Below are 26,041 nucleotides of genomic sequence, written 5' to 3' on the forward strand. Positions count from 1 at the left end.
AATCTATATAGACCTATACTTCGTACTTAATATTATTAAAGTATAGCTTTTATTTTTTAAACGTTTCGATAATAATAAATAATTTTTTATTATAAATTAAATAGTTTTAACGTATTCCCTCGAGTTTTTTCGAAAAAAAAGTTATTAAATATAATTTATTATTATTATTTCGCTATTTTAATTACTTACCGATTGTATAGTTTAATATATTTACCTTAATTTTAAATAATCGATTAGGGTTTAATAGTTTAAGTACCGGGTTTTTTAAAATAGTTTTTTTTAATTCTTAAAAAGCTTACTTTTCTTTTTACCTTTATTAAAACTCTACGTCTTTCTTAATTAAATAGTTAAAAAGCTTTATAGTATTTATATACCTTTAAATAAATATCCTATAGAAGTTTGTAAACCCTAAAAATTCTTTAATATATATTTATAATTATAACGTAAACTAATCTTTAATTATTATAATTTTCCTAAATTCTATATAAACTATACTTAACGATATTAAATATTCTAAATATATTATTTTTTATATATAAAACTCGCTCTTTTCTTTATTAATTAAAAGTCCGGCTCCGTATAACGCGTTAAATATCTTTCGTACGTACCGTTTATATTCCTCTAAAGTACGTAAGTAAATAAAAACGTTATCGAAATAGTATATTACTATTTTATTAAAGTACTTTTATATTATATAATTAATAAAAGATTAAAACGTCGCGGGTATATTAATTAGCTTAAATAGTATTACGAAATACTTAAAATAATTATAGGACGTACGAAATACTATTTTCTATTTATCTTTTTTTTTAATCCGTATATAGGTATATCCGATAAATATATTTAAACGTATAAAGTATTACGCCTTTATTAATTAACTTTATAATTTAAATATTAATAATAATAAATAATTATTTTTTACCGTTTCGTTATTTAATTACCGGTAATTTATATATAATCGTAAGTTTCCGTCTTTTTTTAATACGAAAAAAACGGGGTATTTTATTAGCGATATAAACTTCTTAATATAATTTCTTTTTAAATTTTCGTTTAAATACTTTTATAGTTTTTTACTTTATTTATTATTAATATAATATACTTTAAATAACTATAATTTAACTCCCTTTTTTAATTTAATTTTATAATCCTACGGCCCTCGCTTTAAAAGCCTTTTTAAATATTTAATTATAAAAGTTAAGTATTCTCGATATTCTATTAGTATTACTTTTTTCTCGGCCTTTTCTATATTATTATAATAAATATATTTATTAATTTCCAATATCTTTATTAACGTTATTAACCTTATTTTTTCGATTTTACTACCTATATCGATAAAATATATTATTATTTTTTAAACTCTTTACGGTAGTACCGTAAATAGTACTTATTTTATATTTTATTCCGTACGCATTTTTAATCTTTTATCGTTAACTAAATACTTTTAAAGTTTTTTTAATTATAAATAATTACTATCCTTCTAATCGATATTTAAATTATAGTTTTTATACTATAATTACTTTAAAATTATATCTTTCGAGGGTCCTATATTTATCATATTAAAAATAATTAAAATTATTTTTCTTTCGATTATAATATTTAAAAGTAATATTTCCCTATAAACCTTTTACATACGAAATAGTCTTTATATAACGATCTATTCTTTTTTTCTTTTATAGTATCCGGGTTTAATATATAAATTATAGTAAAATTAGGTTTATTTTTATATTATTATTTATTAATATTATTATTTAAAGATTTTTTTATCGTATAGTAATTTAAAAATAGTTATTTCTTTTACTTTTTCCTTATATAGTAACGACTTTACTAATAAACCTCGGATTATTATTTCATATCTTTACTTTATACTAATATTTTTAAAAATATTATTTATAATTTATTAAAAGTTAATAGCTTTCGCGAAAGGTCGCGAATTGTTTTTTAAACGATTATATTATTTAAAAACGTTTTTTTATTTCGGATTAATTAATAATATAAAGTTTTTTAATTATACTTACTTAATTTCCTTTTATTTTTTATCTTTTACTTTTTTAATACTTTCTTATATTTTTATCCGATAATAATTCTTTTATTTAATTTTATATACTTTATTTTAATAATATCGTTTAACTTTGTCTTATAAATATATAGTATAATTTAAGCTTAAATACTATTTTAATATTATTTTTTTTAAAAAATATATATTATCGTCCGTATTTTAACTTTCTATATATTTAACGTAATATTTTATATACCTTAGTATAATCTATATAACCTAAAGGTTATCCTTTAGTTTAACCGGGTTTTAAACCTTTTATAAAAGGTAATCGTTTAAATCTTTCTACCGGGCCTTTTTTTATTTAATTATAATTTTTTTAATTAACTATAGCTTACTTTCCTTATTTACTTTATATACCGGCTAATAACCGTATAGTAACTTACTTTAATAGTACTTTATATATTTATATATAATATATTAAAACTAAAGTATTTTCCGATATTCCGGATATTTAAAATAAAGTTATATTATATTTCCTTTATAAAATATATATTATATAGGTATTAATATATTTTTTAATATTTTTGCGATTTTAATATTAATGACTTTCCTACTTTTTTAATACTTTTTTTAGTTTTTATATACGAGCTTTATAGGCTATAATATATTTTATAAAATAATAAATCTATATTTATTATATTACCTTTTTAGTATTACTTATTTAATAGGTTCTTACGTAAGATTATTACTTTTAGCGATTTCCGTAATAATTTCCGTAATAATTTATATTAATTAATCTTTTAATACTTATATTTAAAAATCTTTTTTTTTTATATTTCATTTTTAGTTTTTTTATTATTTTTCGTAACTCTTAAAACTTTACTTCTTTTTATTTAGTATATTAATTAAAATCTTTTTTTAATTTTATTATTCCGCTTTATTAATATTTAATAGCCGTTACTTCCGTAACTTTTAGTCCCTTCGATATAATAGTAATTACGATCTTTTTTTTTTAGCCGAGTCGTTTAGGTATTTAATAGTTCTTTTTAAAGTATTTTACTTTACCGTAATTAAAATACTTAAAGTTATTTTTACTTTAGCCCCGGCCTTACGGCCTTTACTATTATATAGTATCGACGTTTATTGGTCCTAAATACGTAGTACCGGAATAATTAATACTAAAGTATTATTTCTTACGTTTATCGTTAAAGCGGTTATTACTAAAGTACCCTTTATTACTATAGTAACCCTTATTACTACCCTTCTTCTCCGTACGACGCTAGAATTATCGATCGTCGATCCGTATAGCTATAGTAATATATTTATCGATAGTATTAAGCCTCGACTCCTTATATAATTTATCCTTTATTTTTTTTAAGGTTATTATAGAAAAGTTATATTAACCCCTTATCGTTAATAGTATTACGTAAATTATTAATTTTAAATAAAGCTATATAATTAATTATTAAATACGTTTAACGTAGGTTTATAAGCCTTTTTTATATACGCCTTATCTTATTATACTTTCTAAATACCTTTTTAAACTTAGTTTTAAAGATATAGTAACTCTTAAAGTATTCTATAGTAATCTTCTTTTAATCGGACGGCTCTTCCTCGTAATAATTATTAAAGATAGGCTTAAATTACGTAAAAGCTTTATCCTTAAGTCTAATAGCTATAAAAATAACCTTCGACTTTTCGTTAATAAATTAGTTTAAATATTAACGAAAATAGGTTTTAAGTTAAATTAAAAACTCTTTAAGCTTTACCTTTCTTTCTTTATAGCGCTCCGGTGTTAGGAACTTAAGTACTACTTTAAGTAAAGTTAATATAATAATAATTTACTTCCGAGTCTATTAAGCCTCGTCTTTAAGTTCCTTAAAATACCGCATTACCTACTCTATAGTAAATTAAGTATTAATAGTAGTAGGTCTTTCATTATTTAAGCTAAGCGAAATACTTCCTATCTAAATATTTTTAGGTCTGGCTATAATAGTAAAAAGACGCCTTTAATTTATCCGTAATAAAGTTAAAGTAAGTATATAACGTATAACGAATCTCTATTTAGAACCTCTAAAAGGGATACCGGTTAAAGGTTACTTCTAAATAATCCTAGTTCGGTATAACTAAATAGTATACGATAAGATATCTTAATATAATTATAAGATACTATAACTATAATTTAAATTATATACTACGGAACTGTCTATTTACACCAGCCAGTTCCTCCGTATATATATAGACCTCGGGGCCCTGAGGTGCTCGCCCTGCTACGGCCCCGATCACTCCTAGCACTTTGCATCCCGCGAAGTGCTCGTCGTGCTATGCCTTCGATCACTGTCACAACCCTGGTTCAGGACGGGTTGTGGGGCCACGGGAATAGGGGCAATCGGAAGAACGTACGAGAATAGCCAATCACACAGTAAGGGACGACTGATTAGTACGCCAAGGGCGCTAAGCAGACTAAGCAGAGTGCTTAGTCTGATTAGGGCACTAAGTCAACTGAGTAGTCGTGATTAGTGTGCTAAGGGTACTAAATAAGAAGTAAATATAGTTTAGTATAAAGTCTATATATATACGGAGGAACTAGCTAGTATAGATAAATAGTTCCGTAATACATAATTTTAAGCTTATATTTATAGTATTTAGTATTTATATTAAAATATTTTATCGTATACTATTTAACTATACCGAACTAGAATTATTCAGAAGTAACCTTTAACCGGTATCCCTTTTAGAGATTTTAGATAGAAATTCGTTATACGTTATATATTTACTTTAACTTTATTATAGATAAATTAAAGGTATTTAAACGCTATAGTTAAAGATACTAGTACTTAACCTACTATCGATTAGCTTCTTATATATATCTAGGAGTTTAAAGATAAGTTACGGATCTCGTACGACTCTCTTACGTAAAAGAATACTATACTTTATTAGGAATTCGGCGCCTTACGTAAAGAGGGAGATCGCGTTAAATTCGAGGCTCCGGATTACTATAGAAGAGCTAAAGGAGAGTTAGGGGGATTTTTAATTTAGCTTAAGGTATATTTTTAATATTACTCTTTCCGCTTCCCGGACGAGCCGTTTAAAGTAATATACGTTACGTTTAGGCTTAAAGATAAAGTACTTACTTAATTCGAGTTAATCCTAAAAGATTATTTTAATAATAAAAACGACGAGTAGAAGGAAGTTATAAAAAAGTATTTTAAATTATATAAAAAGTTTGAAGAGAAAATTAAGGAGGTATTTAAGAAGTACGATAAAAGTAAGTATATTTAGGAACGACTAGTTAATTTAAAGTAAATTAGATTTATTACTAATTACGTTACGGTATTTAAAATAAATATACTCCGTAGTAAAATTAACGATAAAAGATTAATATAATTATTCTATAATAGGTTTAAGGAAGAAATTAAAGATAAACTATATCGATAGGAATGACCGGAAATAATTAACGAATATATCGTAATAGCGGTCCGTATCGACGATCGGTAATATTAGCGCTGTAAGGAATATAAAGATACGCGTGTATAAGGACCCTATCGATTTAATAATAAAAGGAAGAAATAACTGTACGGTACTTACGTTTTAGAAACTACGTACGTAAGGCCTATAGAGATTAATATTATATAGTAGTAGAGGCTATAAGGCCGGGGCTAAGGTAGGGATAATTTTAAGTATTTTAATTATAGTAAAGTAAGATACTTTAAAAAAAACTATCGGGTATTTAAGCGATTCGGCTAGAAAAAAAAGATCGCCGTAGTTACTATATTAAAGGGACCGAGGGTTATAGAAATAGTAATTATTAGATATTAATAAGGCGGATCGGTAAAATTAAAAAAGAATTTAATTAGTACGCTAAATAAAAGAAAGTAAAGTTCTAAAAGCTATAGGAAATAGTAAAAAGGTTAAAGGCAGAATATAAGGAAGGAGATTTTTAAATATAAATATTATAAAATTAATTAATATAAATTATTATAGAAATTATTACGGAAATCGCTAAGGGTAATAGTCTTATATAAAAACCAATTAAATAAACGATACTAAAAAGGTAATATAGTAAATATAGATTTACTATTTTATAAGATATATTGTAGCTTATAAAGTTTATATATAAAAGTTAAAAAAAATATTAAAAAAGTAAAAAAGTCGTTAGTATTAAAATCGCGAAAATACTAAAAAATATATTAATACTTATATAATATATATTTTATAAGGGAAATATAATATAATTTTATTTTAAATATCCGGAATATTAAAGAATACTTTAATTTTAATATATTATATATAAATATATAGAGTATTATTAAAGTAAGTTATTATACGGCTATTAATTAATATATAAAGTAAGTAAGGAAAGTAAACTATAGTTAATTAAAAAGATTATAGTTAAGTAAGAAAAGGCCTAATAGGAGGACCTAAACGATTATTTTTTATAAAAAATATAGGCTCTAGTTAAACTAAAGGATAGCCTTTAGGTTATATAGATCGTACTAAAGTATATAAGATACTACGTCGAGTACGTAGAAAGTTAAAACACGGACGATAGCGTACGCTCTTTAAAAAAAGTAATATTAAAATAGTACTTAAGTTTAAACTATACTATATATTTATAGGAAAAGGTTAAATAATATTATTAAAATAAAATATATAAAATTAAATAAAAGAACCGTTATTGAATAAAGATATAAAAAAGTATTAAAGAAGTAAAAAATAAACGATAAAAGAAAGTTAGGCGAATATAATTAAAAAACTTTATATTATTAATTAACCTAAAATAGAAAAATATTTTTAAACGATATAATTATTTAAAAAATAATTCACGGCCTTTTACGGAAGCTATTAACCTTTAATAAACTACGAACGGTATTTTCGAAAGTATCGGCGTAAAGTAAAAATATAAGATAATAATTTAAGGTTTATTAGTAAAGTCGTTATTATATAGGGAAAAAGTAAAAGAGATAAACGCCTCTAGGTTATTATACGATAAAGGGATCTTTAAATAATAATATTAATAAACGGTAGTACGGAAATAAATTTAATTTTATTATAGTTTATATATTAAGCCTAGATACTATAAAAGAAAAAGAAAGAATAGATTATTACATAAAAATTATTTTATATATAAAAGGTTTATAAAAAAATATTATCCTTAAATATTATAGTCGAAAAAAAAATAATTTTAATTATATTCGATATTATAAATATAAAACCCTCGAAAAATATAATTTTAAAATAACTATAATATAAAGACTATAACCTAAATATCGATTAGAAGAATAATAGTTATTTACGATTAAAAGAACCTTAAAAGTATTTAGTTAACGATAAGAAATTAAAAATATATATAGAGTAAAGTATAAGATAAATACCCTTTACGATACTATTATAAAAAACCTAAAAAGTAATAGTATACTTTATTAATATAAGCGGTAAGATCGAAAAAGTAAGGTTAATAACGTTAATAGAAATATCGGAAATTAATAAATATATTTATTATAATAACGTAAAAAAAGGTAAAAAAAATATAATACCGGTAAAATATTAAAGATATTTAGCTTTTACGATTAAATATTTAAAAGGGTTTTTAAAGCGAGGATCGTAAGATTATAAAATTAAATTAAAAAAAGAAATTAAATTATAATTATTTAAAGTATATCATATTAACGATAAATAAAATAAAAAGCTATAGAAATATTTAAATAAAAATTTAAGAAGAGGTTATATTAAAGAGTTTATATCGCTAATAAAATACTTTATTTTTTTCGTACCGAAAAAAAATAAAAGCTTACGATTATATATAGATTATTAATAGTTAAATAATAAAATAGTAAAAAATAATTATTTACTATCGTTAATATTTAAATTACGGAGTTAATTAGTAAAAGCGTAATACTTTATACGCTTAAATATATTTATCGGGTATACTTATATACGGATTAAAGAAAGAAATAAATAAAAAATAGTATTTCGTATATCTTATAATTATTTCGAATATCTTATAATACTATTTAGGTTAATTAATATACCTACGACGTTTTAATCTTTTATTAATTATATAATATAAAAGTACCTCGATAAAATAATAATATATTATTTCGATAATATCTTTATTTATTAATATATTTTAGAAAAATATAAACGGTATATATAAAAAATACTCGATATACTATATAGAGCCGGACTTTTAATTAATAAAAAGAAAAGCGAGTTTTACGTATAAAAAATAATATATTTAAAATATTTAATATCGTTAAGTAAAATTTATATAGAACTTAAGAAAATTATAATAATTAAGGATTTAACTTACGTTATAATTATAAAAATATATTAAAGAATTTTTAAGGTTTATAAACTTTTATAAAATATTTATTCGAGAATATATAAATATTATAAAGCTTTTTAATTATTTAATTAAAAAAAACGTAAAGTTTCGGTGGGAGTAGGAAGAAAAGTAGGCCTTTTAGAAGCTAAAAGAAATTATTTTAAAGGACCCGATACTTAAATTATTAAACTTTAATCGATTATTTAAGGTTAAAGTAAATATATTAAACTATACGATTGGTAAGTAATTAAAATAGCAAAATAACGATAATAAATTATATTTAATAACTTTTTTTTAAAAAAAGCTCGAGGAAATACGTTAAAACTATTTAATTTATAATAAAAAGCTATTTATTATTATTAAAGCGTTTAAAAAGTAAAGGCTATATTTTAATAATACTAAATATAAAATATAGGTTTATACGGATTATAAAAATCTATAATACTTTATTATTACGAAGGTCTTTAACGCGTAGTAAATACGATAATTAAAGTTTCTTTCGGAATTTAATTTTTAAATTAATTATAAAAAGGGATCGGAAAACGTTAAGGTAAATGTATTTAGCCGGCGTACCGATTATTATAAAGATATATTTAAAAAGTTATTATTATTATTTAAAGAAACGTTTAATAGTACTTTTAAATATTTATTATAATTATAGATAAAGTATTATATAATATATTATAAAAAAATTACTTTTAATAAATATTAAAGGAAATTAAATAATAATATTATAAAATAATATTAATAGGAAAAACTAAAGCTATAAGGTATTTAGAAAAATAATTAAGGAAGGCTATAATATAAAAATTAAATATATATAAAGCTAAATAACCGGATAATATTAATAATCAATATTTATATATTAAAGCTCGGAAAATATATAAATATCGTTAAAACTATAGAAAAGATTAAGTAATACTTTAATTAATTAAAAATTAAAGACGACGTTAAAGAAACTATTTAATTATACTATACGTACGAAAGAATAAGGGTTATAAAGTATAAATTTTATAGATTTTTAAAGCTATTATTAATAGCGGAACGGCTATAAAGTTTAATTACTATAAACTTTATTATTAAATTATTAAAGTTTAAAAATATAATAATTACCGTTAAGTATAATAATATATTAATAGTAATCGATAAGCTTATTAAATAAATATACTTTTTATTATATAAAGAGACTTAGTCGGTAAAGTAATTAACGGATATAGTATTATAGTATATTATAATAATATATATATAATTAAAAAAGTTTATTATAAATTATAATACTAAATTCGTATCGAAATTTTAAAAAGCGTTAATAATAAAGCTAGGGGTAATAAGTAAAGCGTTATTAGTATATTACTTTTAAATAAACGGTTAAACGGAACGGCTTAATTAAATTATAAAATAATATTTACGGAATTATATTAATTTCGAGTAAAATAATTAAATTAAATTATTATTTACGGTATAATTAATATATAATATATCGCTAACGAAAACCACGAAAGTTATATTTTTGTCGCAAATTTCGGCTACGAAGTAAACTTACGGTAAAGATCTACGGTTAAGGTATTTAGGGCCGAAATTAAAATAAATAAAATATATATATTTTATAATAAATTTAAATAAAAATTAAAGTTTATAAAAAAAAGGATACGGAAATACTATAATACTAAAAGGCTTAAAAAACCTCGCTTTAAAAGGAAAAATATAATATTCCTTTTTATATATAATTTATATATCAAAAAACCTAATAAGAAATTAAACTATAAGCGAATAGGCCCGTTTAAGGTTAAAAGGAAGATATCGGAGACGGTATTTAAACTAAAGCTACTTTATATAATATATTTACGGTTATATACTTTTTATATTTTACTTTTAAAGCCTATACTATTAATAAGTAAGGCTAATATATAAGCCGTAGCGAAAAACGAAAAAGAAAAATATAATATAAAAAAAATATTAAATTTATAGTTTAATAAAAGTTAATTAAAGTATTTAATTAATTAATTAAAATATTTAATTATAAATAATTTATAAAAGTTATAAATATATTTTAATTATTTAAAAAAGTTAAAAGAATTTTATTAATAATATTTAGACCGGTTAAAACCTAAATAAATAAAAATAAATCCGGGTATAAAAGGACTTTACTAGGCCCTTTTAAGCCTAGAAAAATCTTAATAAAAGTCGAATTTACGTTTCCGATAAAATAATTAATATATTATATATTATACTATAAGGTTAAAAGGTAAAACGGAATTTAGGCTTAACTAATATTATATATTTTTATTATTATAAAAAAAAGTATTATTAACGAACGATAAAAAACTAACTTTAGTTTATAGCCGGATAACTATAAAATAAAGCTAAAAGAATTTCGGTAAGAATCGAACCTATATTTCCGGTAAAATAGTCGGCGTATTATATACTATATTATAAGGTTAAAAGGTATACGGAGGATTAAATATAAATAGTATTACGTACCTTAATTACTTTAGGAAGGGAAAGGCGTATTACCGGTAGCGTTTTATATAGATAGGAAAGAAGGACCGGCTATATTAGGATTAAAAGATAGGTCGTTAGGCAGAAATTAGTTAGACTAATTTAATATATTAGAGGTTTAGTCGAGAGGAAAGGCTAAAGAAGGATTAATAGTAGAAGAAACCTATATTTTTTTTTATTTTAAATCTTTAATTACCCGCTTTTCGCGAACGGCGAAGTAACGGAATTTAATAATGAAAATATAGTACTAGGTTTCTACCCGTAAAAGTTTCGAAGCGGCTTATAATATAGTTATATAAATTTATTATTCTTTAACGTTTAGTTTTTCTTTCTAACGACGTAGGGAGGTTATTAAGGCGGAAGTAAAATTTAGGACGTTATAGTCGGAGCGACCGGAACGTATATAATAATTATATTTAAAAGAGTATTCGAAAATGCGGTAATCGGAGATATTAAAGGCCTCGTAGGAAAAGTAAGGAAGTATTTCGTTACCGGAAATATAAATAGCGGCTATAAGATTTTAATAACGAAGGGTATTAGAAGGACCTTTCGGCGTAGATTTCTTAATATAGTTAAATATTATATAAAGTTAATAATAAAAAAAGAAAACTTATTTAAAGTTATTAATAAGAGAGATTAACGAATTAAATTACCGGGGCGTTAGTTTAAGAGGGGGAGTATCGTATTATAACTTTAGTTTAGGACGGGTTATAGGGCTACGGAAATAGAGGCTAATCGGAAAAACGTACGAGAATAGCTAATTATAGTAAAGGACGATTAATTAGTACGTTAAGGGTACTAAATAGATTAAATAGAGTGCTTAGTCTAATTAAGGTATTAAGTAAACTAAATAATCGTAATTAGTATACTAAAGGTACTAAATAAGAAGTAAATATAGTTTAGTATAAGGTCTATATATATACGGAGGAACTAGCTAGTATAGATAGATAGTTCCGTAATATATAATTTTAAGCTTATATTCACGGTATTTAGTATTTATATTGAGATATCTTATCGTACACTGTTTAGCTATACCGAACCAAAATTATTCAGAAGCAGCCTTTAACCGGTATCCCTTTCAGAGGTTCTGGATAGGGGTTCGTCACAATCACCCGTAGCATCTTGCGTCCTGCAGACTGCTCAGGCCTCTTGGCGCCGTAGCACTTCTGGCCAGCCTTGATTGGCTGCCTCCTAGTTTCCTTAATGATTGGCTGGGAACGCCCCGCGCCCCACATACTGCGCGGCCTGCCGTTGGGTTAACTGTGACACTTAACCGTAAAGGTTAAGTATCCTCGATATTTTACCGGTATTACTGTTTTTTTATTTTTTTTCATATTATTATAATAAACGTATTTATTAATTTTTAATATTTTTATTAACGTTATTAACTTTATTTTTTCGATTTTACTATTTATATTAATAAAGTATATTATTACTTTTTAAACTCTTCATAATAATACTATAAAGGGTATTTATTTTATATTTTATTTTATATATATTTTTAATTTTTTATCGTTAATTAAATATTTTTAAGGTTTTTTTAATATAAATAATTACTATTCCTTTAATCGATATTTAAATTATAATTTTTATATTATAATTATTTTAAAATTATATTTTTCGAGGGTCTTATATTTATAATATTAAATATAATTAAAATTATTTTTCTTTCGATTATAATATTTAAGGATAGTATCTCTTTATAAACCTTTTACGTATAAAATAATTTTTATATAACGATCTATTCTTTTTTTTTTACTATAGTATCCGGGTTTAATATACGAATTATAATAAAATTAAGTTTATTTCTATACTACCGTTTATTAATATTATTACTTAAAAATCCTTTTAATATATAATAATTTAAAGGTATTTATTTCTTTTACTATTTTTTTATATAGTAACGACCTCGCTAATAAATTTTAAATCGTTATTCTATACCTTTACTTTACGTTAATACTTTCGAAAATACTATTTATAATCCGTTAAAGATTAACGGTCCTCGCGAAAAACCGCGAATTATTTTTCAAATAATTATATCGTTTAAAAATATTTTTTTACTCTAAATTAATTAGTAATATAAAGTTTTTTAATTATATTTACTTAATTTCTTTTTATTTTTTATTTTTTACTTCTTTAATATTTTTTATATTTTCGTTTAATAATAATTTTTTTACTTAATTTTATATATTTTATTTTAATAATATCGTTTAACCTTTTCCTATAAATATATAGTATAATTTAAACTTAAATATTATTTTAATATTATTTCCTTTAAAAGTATATATTATTATTTATATTTTAATTTTCTAAGTATTTAATATAATATTTTATATATTTTAATATAATTTATATAATTTAAAGGTTATTTTTTAATTTAACCGAGGTTTAAATCTTTTATAAAAAGTAATTATTTAAATCCTTTTATTAAACTTTTTTTTATTTAATTATAGTTTTCCTAATTAATTATAATTTACTTTCTTTACTTACTTTATATACCGGCTAATAGCCGTATAGTAAGTTACTTTAATAATATTTTATATATTTATATATAATATATTAAAACTAAAGTATTTTCCGATATTCCGGATATTTAAAATAAAATTATATTATATTTCTTTTATAAAATATATATTATATAAATATTAATATATTTTTTAATAATTTTGCGATTCCAATATTAATAATCTTTTTACTTTTTTAATATTTTTTTTTAGTTTTTATATATAAACTTTATAAATTATAATATATTTTATAAAATAATGAATCTATATTTACCGTACTACCTTTTTAATAATATTTATTTAATAGGTTTTTACATAAGATTATTACTTTTAACGATTTTTATAATAATTTCCGTAATAATCCGTACTAATTAATCCTATAATATTTATATTTAAAAATCCCTTTCCTTTAATCTTACTACTTTACTTTATTAATATTAAATAGTTATTACCTCTATAACCTTTAATCCCTTTAATATAATAGTAACTATAATCTTTTTTTTTTAATTAAGTTGTTTAAGTACTTAATAATCTTTTTTAAAATATTTTACTTTACTATAATTAAAATATTTAAGATTATCCTTACTTTAGTTCTAGCCTTACGGCCTTTATTATTATATAATATTAATTTTTATAGGCCTTACGTACGTAATCCTTAAAATATAAGTCCCGTATAGTCGTTTTTTTTATCGTTAAGTCGGTAAGGTCTTTATATATATATACTTTTATACTTTTTATAATATTAATATTATTAATCGTCGATACGGACCGCTATTATAATATATTTATTAATTATCTCCGGTCGTTCCTCTCGATATAACTTATCTTTAACCTTTTTTTAAACCCGTTATAAAATAATTATATTAATCCTTTATCGTTAATTTTATTATAAAATATATTTATTTTAAATATTATAATATAATTAATAATAAATCTAATTTACTTTAAGTTAATTAATTACTTTTAAATATATTTATTTTTATTATATTTCTTAAATACCTTTTTAATCTTTTTTTCGAACTTTTTATATAATTTAAAAAAAAAATTTATAACTTTTTCTTACTTATCGTCCTTATTATTAAAATAATTTTTTAAAATCGGCTCGAACTAAATAAATACTTTATTTTTAAGTTTAAACGTAACGTATATTACTTTAAACGGTTCGTTTAAAAAATAAAAAGAATAATATTAAAAATATACTTTAAACTAAATTAAAAATCTTTTTAATTCTCCTTTAACTCCTTCATAGCGATCCGGAATTTCGAGCTTAACGCGATTTTTTTCTTTACGTAAAGTATTAAATTTTTAATAAAATATAGTATTTTTTTTACGTAAAAGAGTTATACGAGATTCGCGGTTTATTTTTAAGTTCCTAGATATATATTAGAAGTTAATCGATAGTAAATTAAATATTAGTATTTTCGGCTATAGCGTTTAAATATCTTTAATTTATTTATAATAAAATTAAAGTAAATATATAACGTATAACGAACTTTTATTTAGAACCTTTAAAAAGGATACCGGTTAAAGGCTATTCCTAAATAATCCTAGTTCGGTATAGCTAAATAGTATACGATAAAATATTTTAATATAAATATAAAATACCGTAAATATAAGCTTAAATTATATATTACGGAACTATCTATTTACACTAGCTAGTTCCTCCGTATATATAGACCTCGGGGCCCTGAGGTACTCGCCCTGCTACGGCCCCGATTACTCCTAGCACTTTACATCCTGCGAAGTGCTCGTCGTGCTATGCCTTCGATCACCCGTAGTATCTTGCATCCTGCAGACTGCTCAGGCCTCTTGGCGCCGTAGCACTTCTGGCCAGCCTTGATTGGCTGCCTCCTGGTTTCCTTAATGATTGGCTAGGGACGCCCCGCGCCCCACATACTGCGCGACCTGCCGTTGGGTTAACTGTGACAGTTAGTTAGCGCGTCGTCGTAAAAGAGTCGTATAGTAGACTTTATAGATCTTTCCTGTAGCTTGGAGGCTAAGATTTTTATCTTTTTTAAGAGCTTCGAGGGCTAGGATCACCATAGCTTCCTTTAAAGTAGGAGGTATATTGGGTTATGTAGAAAAAGTCGATGTTACGTAGAAAAATGGCACGTCGCTTAAAAAGTAGTGCACTCCCTTATATGGTGCACTCGCTTATAATGTACGTTATTTTATTTTATCTATTATATATAACCAGGATTTATATGATTAACTTCAAAATTAAAGTTTTATATTTCAAAGTTTATATTAGGTAATTAAAGTAGCTTAAATAATAACATTAATAAATAGTTTATACATTTATTTATAATATATTACGAAGGCTTCAGTAGGTGCTTAAAGCTGAGAGTTAACTTATTTACTATTATTATAAATACTTTAATTTATAAAAAAAAAGCTTAATTAGAAGTACATATACCTTATAAAAAATAAATGAAATACACCTATTTTTTACCCTATCAGATTAAAAAGTCACACGTTAATATTTAAAAAAGTTGGAAAAGTGTATAGACTTATTAGGCTCTTACTTCCATCCATAGATAGATATTATGCAGAGGACATTCTCTAGGGTGACTCCACTCGACTATCGTCATGTCTCCTCGTATTCTGTTGAACTTCTCACAGTGCTCGGTTGCCAGGGCACACCCTTTTCCATTGCCCAATGTAGCATCCTATCAACCCTAACCCTATTTTGGAGTTCTCCTGAACGCCCCTAACATGGCTGGCGATATCAGCATTAAGATACCCAGCCACAGAGGGTTTCAGCTCCTCGTTTCAGCCACGGCGTCGCATTCAGGCGTCATCAGCTGCGGTTTGGCGGTTGCTGCCCCGCAACCGTGCAAGCAGAACCCCACCCACGTCCCGCGACACCGCCATGAGCTTCAAGGCTCCATCCATAGCTCCCAACCTGGAAAGTTGCTGGCACAACCAAAACACACCGCAAATCTCCCTCCTCAGTAAACTCAACTTCATAGCCACTCAATCTGCGAGTAATTCTCTCCTCTCTCTTTCCATACCTTGCATAATCAGTCGTGATATCACCAAAATGTCTATCGAGCTCGACAAGATCTTCGCCGCCTCCCCGGCGACAACCCGCGGCCAGCCAACCCAGCTCTCGGCCGATCCAAAGGGGGAGCAAATAGCTTTCGCTGTACGTCCCGTTGCTTCTTTATCTTGATATACATCATAATCTCTAATGTATAACCCCTTCAACAGTCCGGCAAATCAATCTTCCTCCGCTCCCTCACCAACCCCTCCTCCTCCAAGCAATACACCTCCCACACCACCACCACCACCGTAGCCAAGTTCTCCCCCTCCGGCTTCTACGTCGCCTCGGGCGACATCTCGGGCAAGATCCGTGTCTGGGACTCAGTCGAGGCAGTCAACACAAAAGGCGAATACCCCATCATCTCGGGCCGCATCACCGACATCGCCTGGGACGGGGACTCGCAGCGCGTCATCGCCGTCGGTGACGGCCGCGAGAGGTTCGGCCACTGCATCACTGCCGACAGCGGCAACTCGGTCGGCGAGGTGTCCGGGCACAGCAAGGTCATCAACGCGGTGGCGATCCGGCAGCAGCGCCCGCTTCGCGCGGCGACGGTGTCGGACGATGGGAGCATGTGCTTCCTGCATGGCGTGCCGTTCAAGTTCAACAGCAAGGCGACGGGGCTGCACAAGGGGTTTGTTCAGGGGACCGAGTTCAGCCCTGATGGGTCGTGGTTGGTGACGGTGGGGAGTGATAAGAGGATTCAGATTTATGACGGCAAGACTGGGGAGCCGCTTAAGGTGGTTGGGGAGGGGATTCATGCAGGGAGTATCTTGGGTGTGAGCTGGAATAAGGACTCGAAGAGGTTTGTGACGGCGAGCGCGGATAAGACGGTTAGGGTGTGGGATGTGCAGTCGGGGGAGAATATTGCAACGTGGAAGATTGGTGAGGAAGGGAGCTCCAACCCTCAAGATCAGCAGGTTGGTGTTGTTTGGACTCGTGGGCCGCAGGAAATTATCGTCAGTTTGAGCTTGAGCGGTGATTTGAACTATTTCACCGTTGGCTCTTCTACCCCACAAGCAGTAATTGAAGGCCACAACAAGAGCGTCACCGCGCTTTCGGTCACCTCAAACAGCAACGGAACCAAGGTCACAACCGGCAGCTTCGACGGCAAGGTGGTCGCCTGGGACATTGGGACTGGCGTCGGGAAGGCCCCAGAAGGCGAGGCGCACTCCAACCAAGTCGTTCAGTTCGCCTCGGCCGGTGGCAGGGTCTACAGCGTCGGCTGGGACGACACCCTCCGCATCATCGACGAGGCTACAAACCTGTTCCTCGCCTCCCCAGTGAAGCTCAGCTCGCAACCCAAGGGCATCTCGGCGTCTTCGGACGGCACGATCGCGGTCGCTCTCAACTCCAGCATCGCCATCTACGACAGCGACGGCAAACTTCTCGGCGAAACACCCGTAAGCTACACCCCCACCACCATCGCCATCAGCGGCTCTTATGTCGCCGTCGGCGCAGACAACAACACGGTCCAGGTATACAACCTCGGCAGCGGAGGCAACCTCTCCCCGACCAAGAAACTGACCAACTCCACCGCCGCCATCTCAACACTGTCATTCCACCCGGAGGGAGAGCACCTCGCGGCGGGTAACTCGTCTGGCAAGATTGTCGTATACACCACCGGCTCGTGGGAGGTGGCCACCGACAGGTGGTCCTCCCACACGGCGAGGGTGTTGAGCATTGCGTGGAACAAGGCGGGGACGCACGCGGTGTCGGGGGGGTTGGACACGAATGTTTTTGTCTGGAGTTTGGCGAAGCCGGGGAGCAGAGTCAAGGCTGCGAATGCGCACAAGGATGGGGTGTATGGGGTTGCGTTTGTGGAGGGGGATAAAAAGGTTGTGAGCTCGGGTGGAGATGCTGCTGTTAAGGTGTGGAATGTGAAGAATTTGCAGTAAGGAGGGAAAAGGAAGGAATGAAGCGTTTATGAGTTCATGTATGGTATGGTATATTAATGGTGGTTACCTAGCCGGCGTTACTGCTGTTTTTTAATGAAGAGTATAGACTTGTTAATAGATGGAGTTTGTGTAGCTCAAGTTGATATATGTGTGGTATAGGGATATGATGATGGTATCATGAACAACACCTACGCTTACACCAGCCCTAAGGATGACAGGTTGAAAAGCTCACCAATAAAAGTTTGTTCAGTGACCCTCTAATACACTTCTTTAGACTTTGATAGCCTATACCTATTCTAAAGAAAAAAGGTACATGGAAAAAGAAAATGGCTAAAAAAAGCAACCGCTGGAAATCAAGTACACTGTGTGACGGACCAGGAGTTGAATCTGGATCTTCGCTCAAACTCGGGAATGTAATAACCGCTATACTATCACGCCACGGAAACACATGAATCTGGTCAAAAGACAGTATCAGTAAAAGAATCAAACCACCGCGATGACTTCCAACTGATTTGGCAAATGTAGCTACATCTATAGACGCAAGACGTCACATGTATCTGCTGGACAGCTTGAATCTCTGTACATGAGCAAAGCTACCCCCGACATCCTACTAAACTCCCAACACATGTTCATCAATGGACCCTCGAGCTACCAGTTGTATTGTCGGTAATCTGTTCCCTAGACCCGCCGGCCCAGTTAGATTGCCCTCTCCCAGTGATCTTTCCCAATAAACCCACATTCAGCCAACTCCCGTCTGTTTCTTCTAGTTTTTACCCTCGGTCTCATGCGGATTTCAACGGTGTTGTGCTTCTTCCTCTCCATTTTAGCTCTCTCTCTTCTCTCGAATTGATCGATTCCATTCATAGCCACTCTCGTACGTTCCCCAACTGAGATACCAGACTGACGAGATCCATCACAAAGCGTACCCAGACATCACAGTAGGCCCTAGCGGCAATTCCAGCATAGAGTGCGACCATCCAACCAAAGAGGGGCGGCGATTCCAACACAGAGGACCACACCCGACCAGAAGAGAGCGTGTGCAAGAATTAGAAACAGTACCCACACCAACGCAAAGACCAGTCTGAAGACCCAACAAAGAGTTTTCGCTAGAGACAAGAAAAGGTTGTCGATTAACTTGTCTAGCTTGCCCGCGGGGTTGCAGTCGGTGGCAGCCGGAGATCTCGGATCTTTCAGCAGTGATGTCTGGCGTCCCAAATCCTGTCCTTCTACCAGTACAGGGCAGTTCACATCAGACTTCTCCTTAACTGGCGTAGTGTGCTTATATTCTCGCATCGACTCGCTCAGTCGTGCAGAGCACTTCGAGTCCGGTATGGTAGTCTTCACCACAACGGCAACATCGCGCTGCCCAATTTGAATTTCCGACACTGTGTCACCGCTGCCATCACAATTGGATTTCTAGTCCAGTTGCATCCGTGCGGCGTCAGCTGGCTCGACAGCGGCGTCAAGAGTTGGGCTGCCAGCCCCAGTTCCAGCTTTCTCCCGGGTTTCCTGTCTCTTGTCAAGCGACTCCAGTTGCAACAAGTGTTTCTTGCGCTCAAACTCCTCTGGATAACACGTCAGTACCACCCAATCGAAGAGCTTGAAGCGTTCTGCCTCCGGGACAGGGAACGGCGCAGGCCTGTATGGGGGAAGGTGGTCCAGCCTGCCTTTTTGGATGAGCTGTAGGACTTTGTCAATGGCATGGGGAAGGTTGCTGTAGCACTGTTAATTTTGGCTCTACAAGATGTCCGAGCTCCTGGGAACTGAATACTTACTCAATCTTCCCATGGACCGCCCAGCCCTGCCTTTGTACCTCCACAGCAAGCTCCAGTTGGTGATTATCCATCAATGTTGGATTGGGCACCACAATCAAGGGAGCCCCATATCTTCTGACTTCGAGAATGGTTCCCGCACCTGTTTAAATATTAGCTTTCTCAACTCCCGGGTATGAGTGTTAAGCAAAGAGCTCACCTGCGTGCGCAATGACGCACCCTGCCAAGCTCTTGCCTTGCTCGCCACGGCATTCCAGCATATAAGGCTTTAGAACAGGAGCATAGGAGAAGCACTCCACCTGCAAGTCTGCCAGCAACTCCCCTGAGCGCAAGGCCTCGAGCTGAGTCTCAAACCAAGCAAGGTTAGGACCACATTGGACCGTCAACTTCCTGAACCCGGCGACCTGTAGGCGAGTGAGGAAAGGGCCAGTGATGACCTGCTCGAGAAGAGGCAGGAAAGAAGCGATCGAGCCGATGGTGACAAAACAGTTACGTCCAGAGAGGACTGGGGATTCCTCAGTCGAGGCCATTTGAGGGGCAGAACTGGGTGTTGATGTTGATGTTGAACTAGATGTGAGGTCCAAACAGTGCACATTGTCTTGGCTCCTGTCCGAATCGGGACAGGTGGCGTCCGTGTTAGTGATGGCAGCCGGCAATGTCCCGTTATCGTTATCGGGCATCATATCGATATCGAACGACCTTGAGAGGTTCCTCACACGTTCAGGGTCGGGCTTTTGCTGGGAACCGCCGTGGTGAGAGTCCCCTGTCTTGTTGAGGGTCCCAGCTACCGAGTAGGCAAGACTCGGTGGTGTAGCGGCCCTGGAAGTTGAAGTGGTCATGCTGTCGTTGTTTCTTGTGGCTGTGAGCTAGCCAGTGCGAATGCTGAGGGTGGTTAAGATTATCTTTGCAATTCCACCAAATTCTGGGAACGAAGTGAAGAGAAGGAGGTAAAATAAAGTTAAGCTCTCAGTTAAAGAGCAGATATTTCTTTCATTTGGCCATGAGGGCTCTTGTCACAGCACTGGCAAGTGCTCGCAACTTGGAATGTGCAAGTCCAAGTGTGGCGCAAAGATGTGGCTCGTGCTCAGCCAAGCTCAGCTCAGCTAGCACCGAGCGGCTGGGCCAAACTCCAAATTTTTGGCGACGAGAAGTTCCGGCCGCGCAGTGGAAGCCCCCCGTGTAAGCACCCCTCCACCGATCCCGACCGACCCCAACTTCCCGGGATGGCTTCCGCCGCCAATTCTCTCCGGCTATGCCTTCGGGCTAGCAGACAATTATCAGCACGACCTGCAGCGTCCCCCCTCCTGCGCCGGGCCTTGACCACAACCGCCCCGCAATGCGCTCGCCCAGGTCGCAAAAAGGGCTGGAAAGACCCCAGCGACAATTTCGAGTTTCCTGAGCCATATGAGGGCAAGGTCTTCCAAGATTTGGGCGAACAGTTGAGGTACTCTCTGGAAAACGACGAGTTGGCCGAGGCCGACCGGGCTGCCGTTCAGCAGGCCCTGACGAGCTGGGAGAACAAGCCAAACGAGGAGAAGATGGAGGAGCAGCAGATTGTCAAAGAAATTGACAAGGAGTTTGCCCCTCTGAGAGCACCTGTACGTGCTAGGAGAAACTCTTTCTGGCACGAGGAAGAGCAGGACACCGACTTGATCACCGACGAGGTTGGGGAGGACGACTTTGAGGAGAATGACATGATGGCTATGGGTCACGCCAAGCTGGAGGAGCACCGCGAGTACAGAGAATACGCACGTATTGCCGTGTGGGAGATGCCATTGCTTTCGAGTACGTGCCTCTGAGTCATGCTGCTGAGAGTATGTGGTACTAACACCCGCCAGAATTCGCAAAGAAGTTCGTGCCGCCCAAGAATAATGAGGTTCTTCGTTTCCGGTACACCACATATATGGGTGAATTCCACCCTGCTGACCGCAAGGTCGTGGTCGAGTTTGACCCCCGGGATTTGTTCGAGCTCACCGAGGTACAGCGAGACAAGCTTCGCAAACTGGCGGGTGCCAGATACAACCCAGAAAGGGGAATCATCAAAATGAGTTGCGAGAAATTCGAACTCCCAGCCCAGAACAAGAGATGGCTTGGTGACACGATTGCCAAGTTGATCACTGCGGCCAAGGTAGGATGAATCGATCCTCTACCGAGACCATAATGCTGATCAGATCATCTAGGACCCCACGGATACGTTTGAGGACATCCCCTTGGACACCCGGCACCACAAGTTCAAGAGCATCCCGAAGTACCCCAAGGAGTGGTACATGTCAAACCAACGAAGGCAGCAGCTCTTGGCTCAGAGGCGAGAGTCTTTGAAGCTGGATCATAACAAGAGACAGAACAGTCAACTGATTGATGGTGTAAAGGTGATCCAACAGGGCGCGCTTTCTACGCTCTCTGCGTCGAAGGAGAAGGAGCCCGTGGCAGTGCGGGTCAAGCCTCTATAGAGAGAGGGTGTGAGAGGGTTCTCACCCGGCGCCACTACCGTCAGCCGCCTGGTGGTATGTTGGCTGGCGGCTGTCGTAGTTGGTGCGGGAAATGTACATCATCTGTAAAAAGCAAAGAGAACATGTCAAATGTGTATAATAAACGATTGTTACTGACTGTTGGTGTTGAAGGTTAAGGGGCGACCCCTGAAGCAAGCCTTGCACCCCCACAACCCCTAACCCTATAGCTTTCTCTCGTTAAAATCTCAATGGGTTGCCAACTTGGCTTGCCAGAGACGTCAAGCATGAACCTGGTACCTGGGAGGCTCCGAAACGGCCCCCACGTCCCGACCGGAGCATATCCACGAATGCTTATCAAGCTGGCGGGTTTCTCACTTCGGGAATTAAAAAGAAACCGTCGATCGAAATTCTTCGCTTTTTGGAGCAGTTCTGGCTCCTCGAACAATCAAATGTTTGAAGGTGGGAGCCTCGGCAGCCCTTTGTCTTTGAGAGGGTGGGGTAGCATCCAGCACCAAATGTTTGGGCCAACTTGTGCCACTCGACTTGTGACACTCGAGAGGGGGATGCTACAGATGACCCCTGCATGCAGATGGTTAGTTGACTTCCATTGCAGTTCACACAGAGGATGCCATCTCAGCCTTCTATAAACTTGATTTCCTTTAGGATCCCCCGAACGTTTCACTGAATGGAAAGATAGTACACGTGTCGCCCACGTCTTGTCTGCTGCAACGCAAATCTAAAGACTGAACTCCGCCGAGAGTTCATGACAATACACCTAAGGCCCTTCTAGAAATGTTCAACACCACGTAGCGGCCGATGTAATTAGCGGCGGGCATGATGGGATGGCAAGGGGATGCTAGTGCAGCGCAAAGATGGGGTAGCACTCTGGGCGGCGAGAGGTGCCTCGGCTCCATCCACTTATTTTGATTAGGGATGCATCGGATTTCGATCGCATGCATGTTTCTTTTTCTTGAAGAAGGTCAGCCTTCCGGTGCCGTTCCTGCTTCTGGATAAAGACCTGCTCCTGTGATGATTTTGGGACTGCCTACCTAGCTGTTGAAAGCTCTTGTTTCTGCCACCTTTTGCTTCTCCTCCTTTTTCTCTCAAACTTCCAGGTTGTCTGCTTCCATTCTCTCCATCTCTTTTGCGCCAGTTCATCGACCCTGCGCCAGAACCGAGCGGACCGACGCACGCACGCACGCACGTGAAAGCCACCGACGGGAAGAGACACACGACACAAGATGGCTACCAAAGCTCCCGAGTTCCAGGCCACAGCCCTGGAGGCCATTCCCAAGATCGCTAGCCTCGCTCGCGGTCAGTTCCGCACTCACAAGACCAAGAACGTCGAATGGCGCAAGACGCAGCTTCGCAAACTCTACTGGGCCCTCGAGGACTTCAAGCCCCAGCTCGTTGAGGCGCTCAAGAGCGATCTTGGAAAGTCTAGCTTTGAAGCCCTCCTCACAGAGGTTGACTGGGTGAAGAAGGACTGCATGTGGATGCTCGACCATCTCGACAGCTTTGTCAAGGACCAGAAGCTGGGCTCTCCCGATGTCCCCGCCACTTATTCCATCATGAACTTCCGCGTCAAGAAGGAGCCGCTCGGAACCGTCCTCATCATCGGCCCCTACAACTACCCCATCCAGCTCCTTCTGTGCCCTCTTGTTGGCGCCATTGCCGCCGGCTGTACCGCCGTCCTCAAGCCCTCCGAGCTCACCCCCGCGTGCGCCATGTGGACCAAGGAGTTGGTCGAGAAGCGCCTCGACTCTGGATCCTTCTCGGTCGTCAACGGTGCCATCCCCGAGACCAACGCGCTCATGGCCGAGAAGTGGGACAAGATTTTCTTCACCGGCAGCGCCCAGGTCGGCTCCATCATTGCCCAAAAGGCTGCCCAGACACTCACCCCTGTTGTCCTCGAGCTCGGCGGCAAGAACCCCGCCTTCATCACCAAGAACTGCGGCAACTTGGCCCTGGCGGCCAGGAGACTCCTCTGGGGCAAGACCCAGAACGCCGGTCAGGTCTGCATGTCCCAGAACTATGTTCTCATCGACAAGGACCTCGTGCCTACTTTTATCGAGTTCCTCAAGGTCGCCTACAAGGACATGTTCCCCAACGGTGCCAAGGCCAGCCCCGATCTTTCGCGCATTGTGAACAAGAGGCACTTCCACCGCATCAAGAAGATGTTGGATGACACCCAGGGCAAGATCGTCATGGGTGGTGAGCTGGATGAGAGTGAGCTGTACATTGAGCCCACGGCTGTGCTGGTCAACTCTGTCAACGACTCGATGATGCAGGAGGAGTCTTTTGGTCCTATTTTCTCCATTTACCCGGTCAACACTTTGGATGAGGCGCTCAACATTGCCAACTTGATCCACAAGACGCCTTTGTCGCTGTTTACTTTTGGTAACAAGGCTGAGAACAACAGAAGCACGCGCCCCTTTTCTACCCCTTAACCATGACAAATAGCTAACGGCATCCAGTTCTCAACGAGATGACCTCGGGCGGTGCGACCATCAACGACGGCTTCTTCCACGGCGCGGTCAACACGGTCCCCTTTGGCGGCGTTGGCGATTCTGGTTGGGGTGCCTACCGCGGCAAGGCCTCCTTCGACTCCTTCACCCACTTCCGCACCATCGCCGAGACGCCCGGCTGGGCCGAGAAGCTCATCCGCGTGCGGTACATGCCCTACGACTTCAAGGCCCTCGCCTTCCTCAACCGCCTCACCGAGAAGTCACCCAACTTTGACCGCAGCGGCAAGGTCGTCAAGGGGTTCGGCTATTGGATCAAGTTTCTGTTTGGTCTGGGCGGCAAGAGCGCCAAAGGTGCGTTCTTGAGGTGGCTTGTTGTCTTGGTGGCTCACTACATGTACACGAACCGATCCTAAGGATTCGGGACTGTGATCTGTGACTTTTGTACAGGGTTGTTTTGGGTGTTTTGTTTTAGTCTTGCTTTTTTGCGATTCCCCCCTGTGTCATGTTATACTCCCGATGAGGAGAAATGAAAAAGAGAAGAAATGGTTTCTAATGATATTTTTGTGCTGTTTTTATAGACGACGATTATGAGAGACTCTCTTCCGAAGCTTGATGTTAGCGGACCACTTTTGACCCAAGAGCCGAGCGACCACCTTTCCAACCACCACACCAACCGAACCGAACTGGATGAACTTGCATCGGCCAAGCTTCCTTCCAAGACACATATTACTACCTAATCTTTTTTTATACCTCGTGCTGTACTATCACCATTACTTGTACTATATGGGCTGGCATATACTTTTTTCTTCTGTTTTTTTTTGTATCTTTTTTTTTTTTTTTTTTTTTTTGAATTTCATGAAAGGCGGCAGGTGGAAAAGGAAACGGCTCAGGTTATTAGGCTTGATGGTCATGGAACAAAATACCGGTTCTTTTTTTCAGGCATTTACAACATCATATATGTATTACCTACGCAAGCAGGCGTGGCATATTTCATGGCGTGTCTGGTGCGGAGGGAGTAAATTATATCTTCTTTTTGATATCATATGCCAACTTGGTTGTCTTGTGAATGGGTGTAACATGCAT

The 26,041-nt window shown here is 34.5% G+C and overlaps 4 protein-coding genes across 4 annotated transcripts; 3 read left to right on the forward strand and 1 right to left on the reverse strand.

Annotated features, from left to right (window-relative positions):
- Window positions 1–15,923: 15,923 nt before the first annotated feature.
- Window positions 15,924–18,406, forward strand: AIP1 (WD40 repeat-like protein). The gene is made up of 2 exons (XM_062878541.1): window positions 15,924–16,475; window positions 16,541–18,406. Exons 1-2 carry the CDS (start codon window positions 16,200–16,202, stop codon window positions 18,266–18,268), a joined length of 2,004 nt encoding a protein of 667 aa, XP_062732032.1. The 5' UTR covers window positions 15,924–16,199; the 3' UTR covers window positions 18,269–18,406.
- Window positions 18,407–18,841: 435 nt separating this feature from the next.
- Window positions 18,842–21,984, reverse strand: ALG13 (N-acetylglucosaminyldiphosphodolichol N-acetylglucosaminyltransferase catalytic subunit alg13). Its single transcript, XM_062878542.1, has 3 exons — window positions 20,240–21,984; window positions 20,044–20,182; window positions 18,842–19,982 (listed from the first exon to the last, which is right to left on the reverse strand). Exons 1-3 carry the CDS (start codon window positions 20,877–20,879, stop codon window positions 19,685–19,687), a joined length of 1,077 nt encoding a protein of 358 aa, XP_062732033.1. The 5' UTR covers window positions 20,880–21,984; the 3' UTR covers window positions 18,842–19,684.
- Window positions 21,185–22,706, forward strand: RSM24 (37S ribosomal protein S24, mitochondrial). Its single transcript, XM_062878543.1, has 3 exons — window positions 21,185–21,825; window positions 21,879–22,168; window positions 22,221–22,706. The coding sequence occupies exons 1-3, from the start codon at window positions 21,264–21,266 to the stop codon at window positions 22,488–22,490; spliced, it is 1,122 nt and encodes a 373-aa protein (XP_062732034.1). The 5' UTR covers window positions 21,185–21,263; the 3' UTR covers window positions 22,491–22,706.
- Window positions 22,707–23,731: 1,025 nt separating this feature from the next.
- On the forward strand, window positions 23,732–25,371 carry HFD1 (Hexadecenal dehydrogenase; the record flags this gene model as incomplete). The annotated part of the gene is made up of 2 exons (XM_062878544.1): window positions 23,732–24,914; window positions 24,968–25,371. The coding sequence occupies 2 exons, from the start codon at window positions 23,732–23,734 to the stop codon at window positions 25,369–25,371; spliced, it is 1,587 nt and encodes a 528-aa protein (XP_062732035.1).
- Window positions 25,372–26,041: the final 670 nt, after the last annotated feature.

Source organism: Podospora bellae-mahoneyi, chromosome 4 (genome assembly GCF_035222275.1).
Source record: "Podospora bellae-mahoneyi strain CBS 112042 chromosome 4, whole genome shotgun sequence".
NCBI classification, from domain to species: domain Eukaryota; kingdom Fungi; phylum Ascomycota; class Sordariomycetes; order Sordariales; family Podosporaceae; genus Podospora; species Podospora bellae-mahoneyi.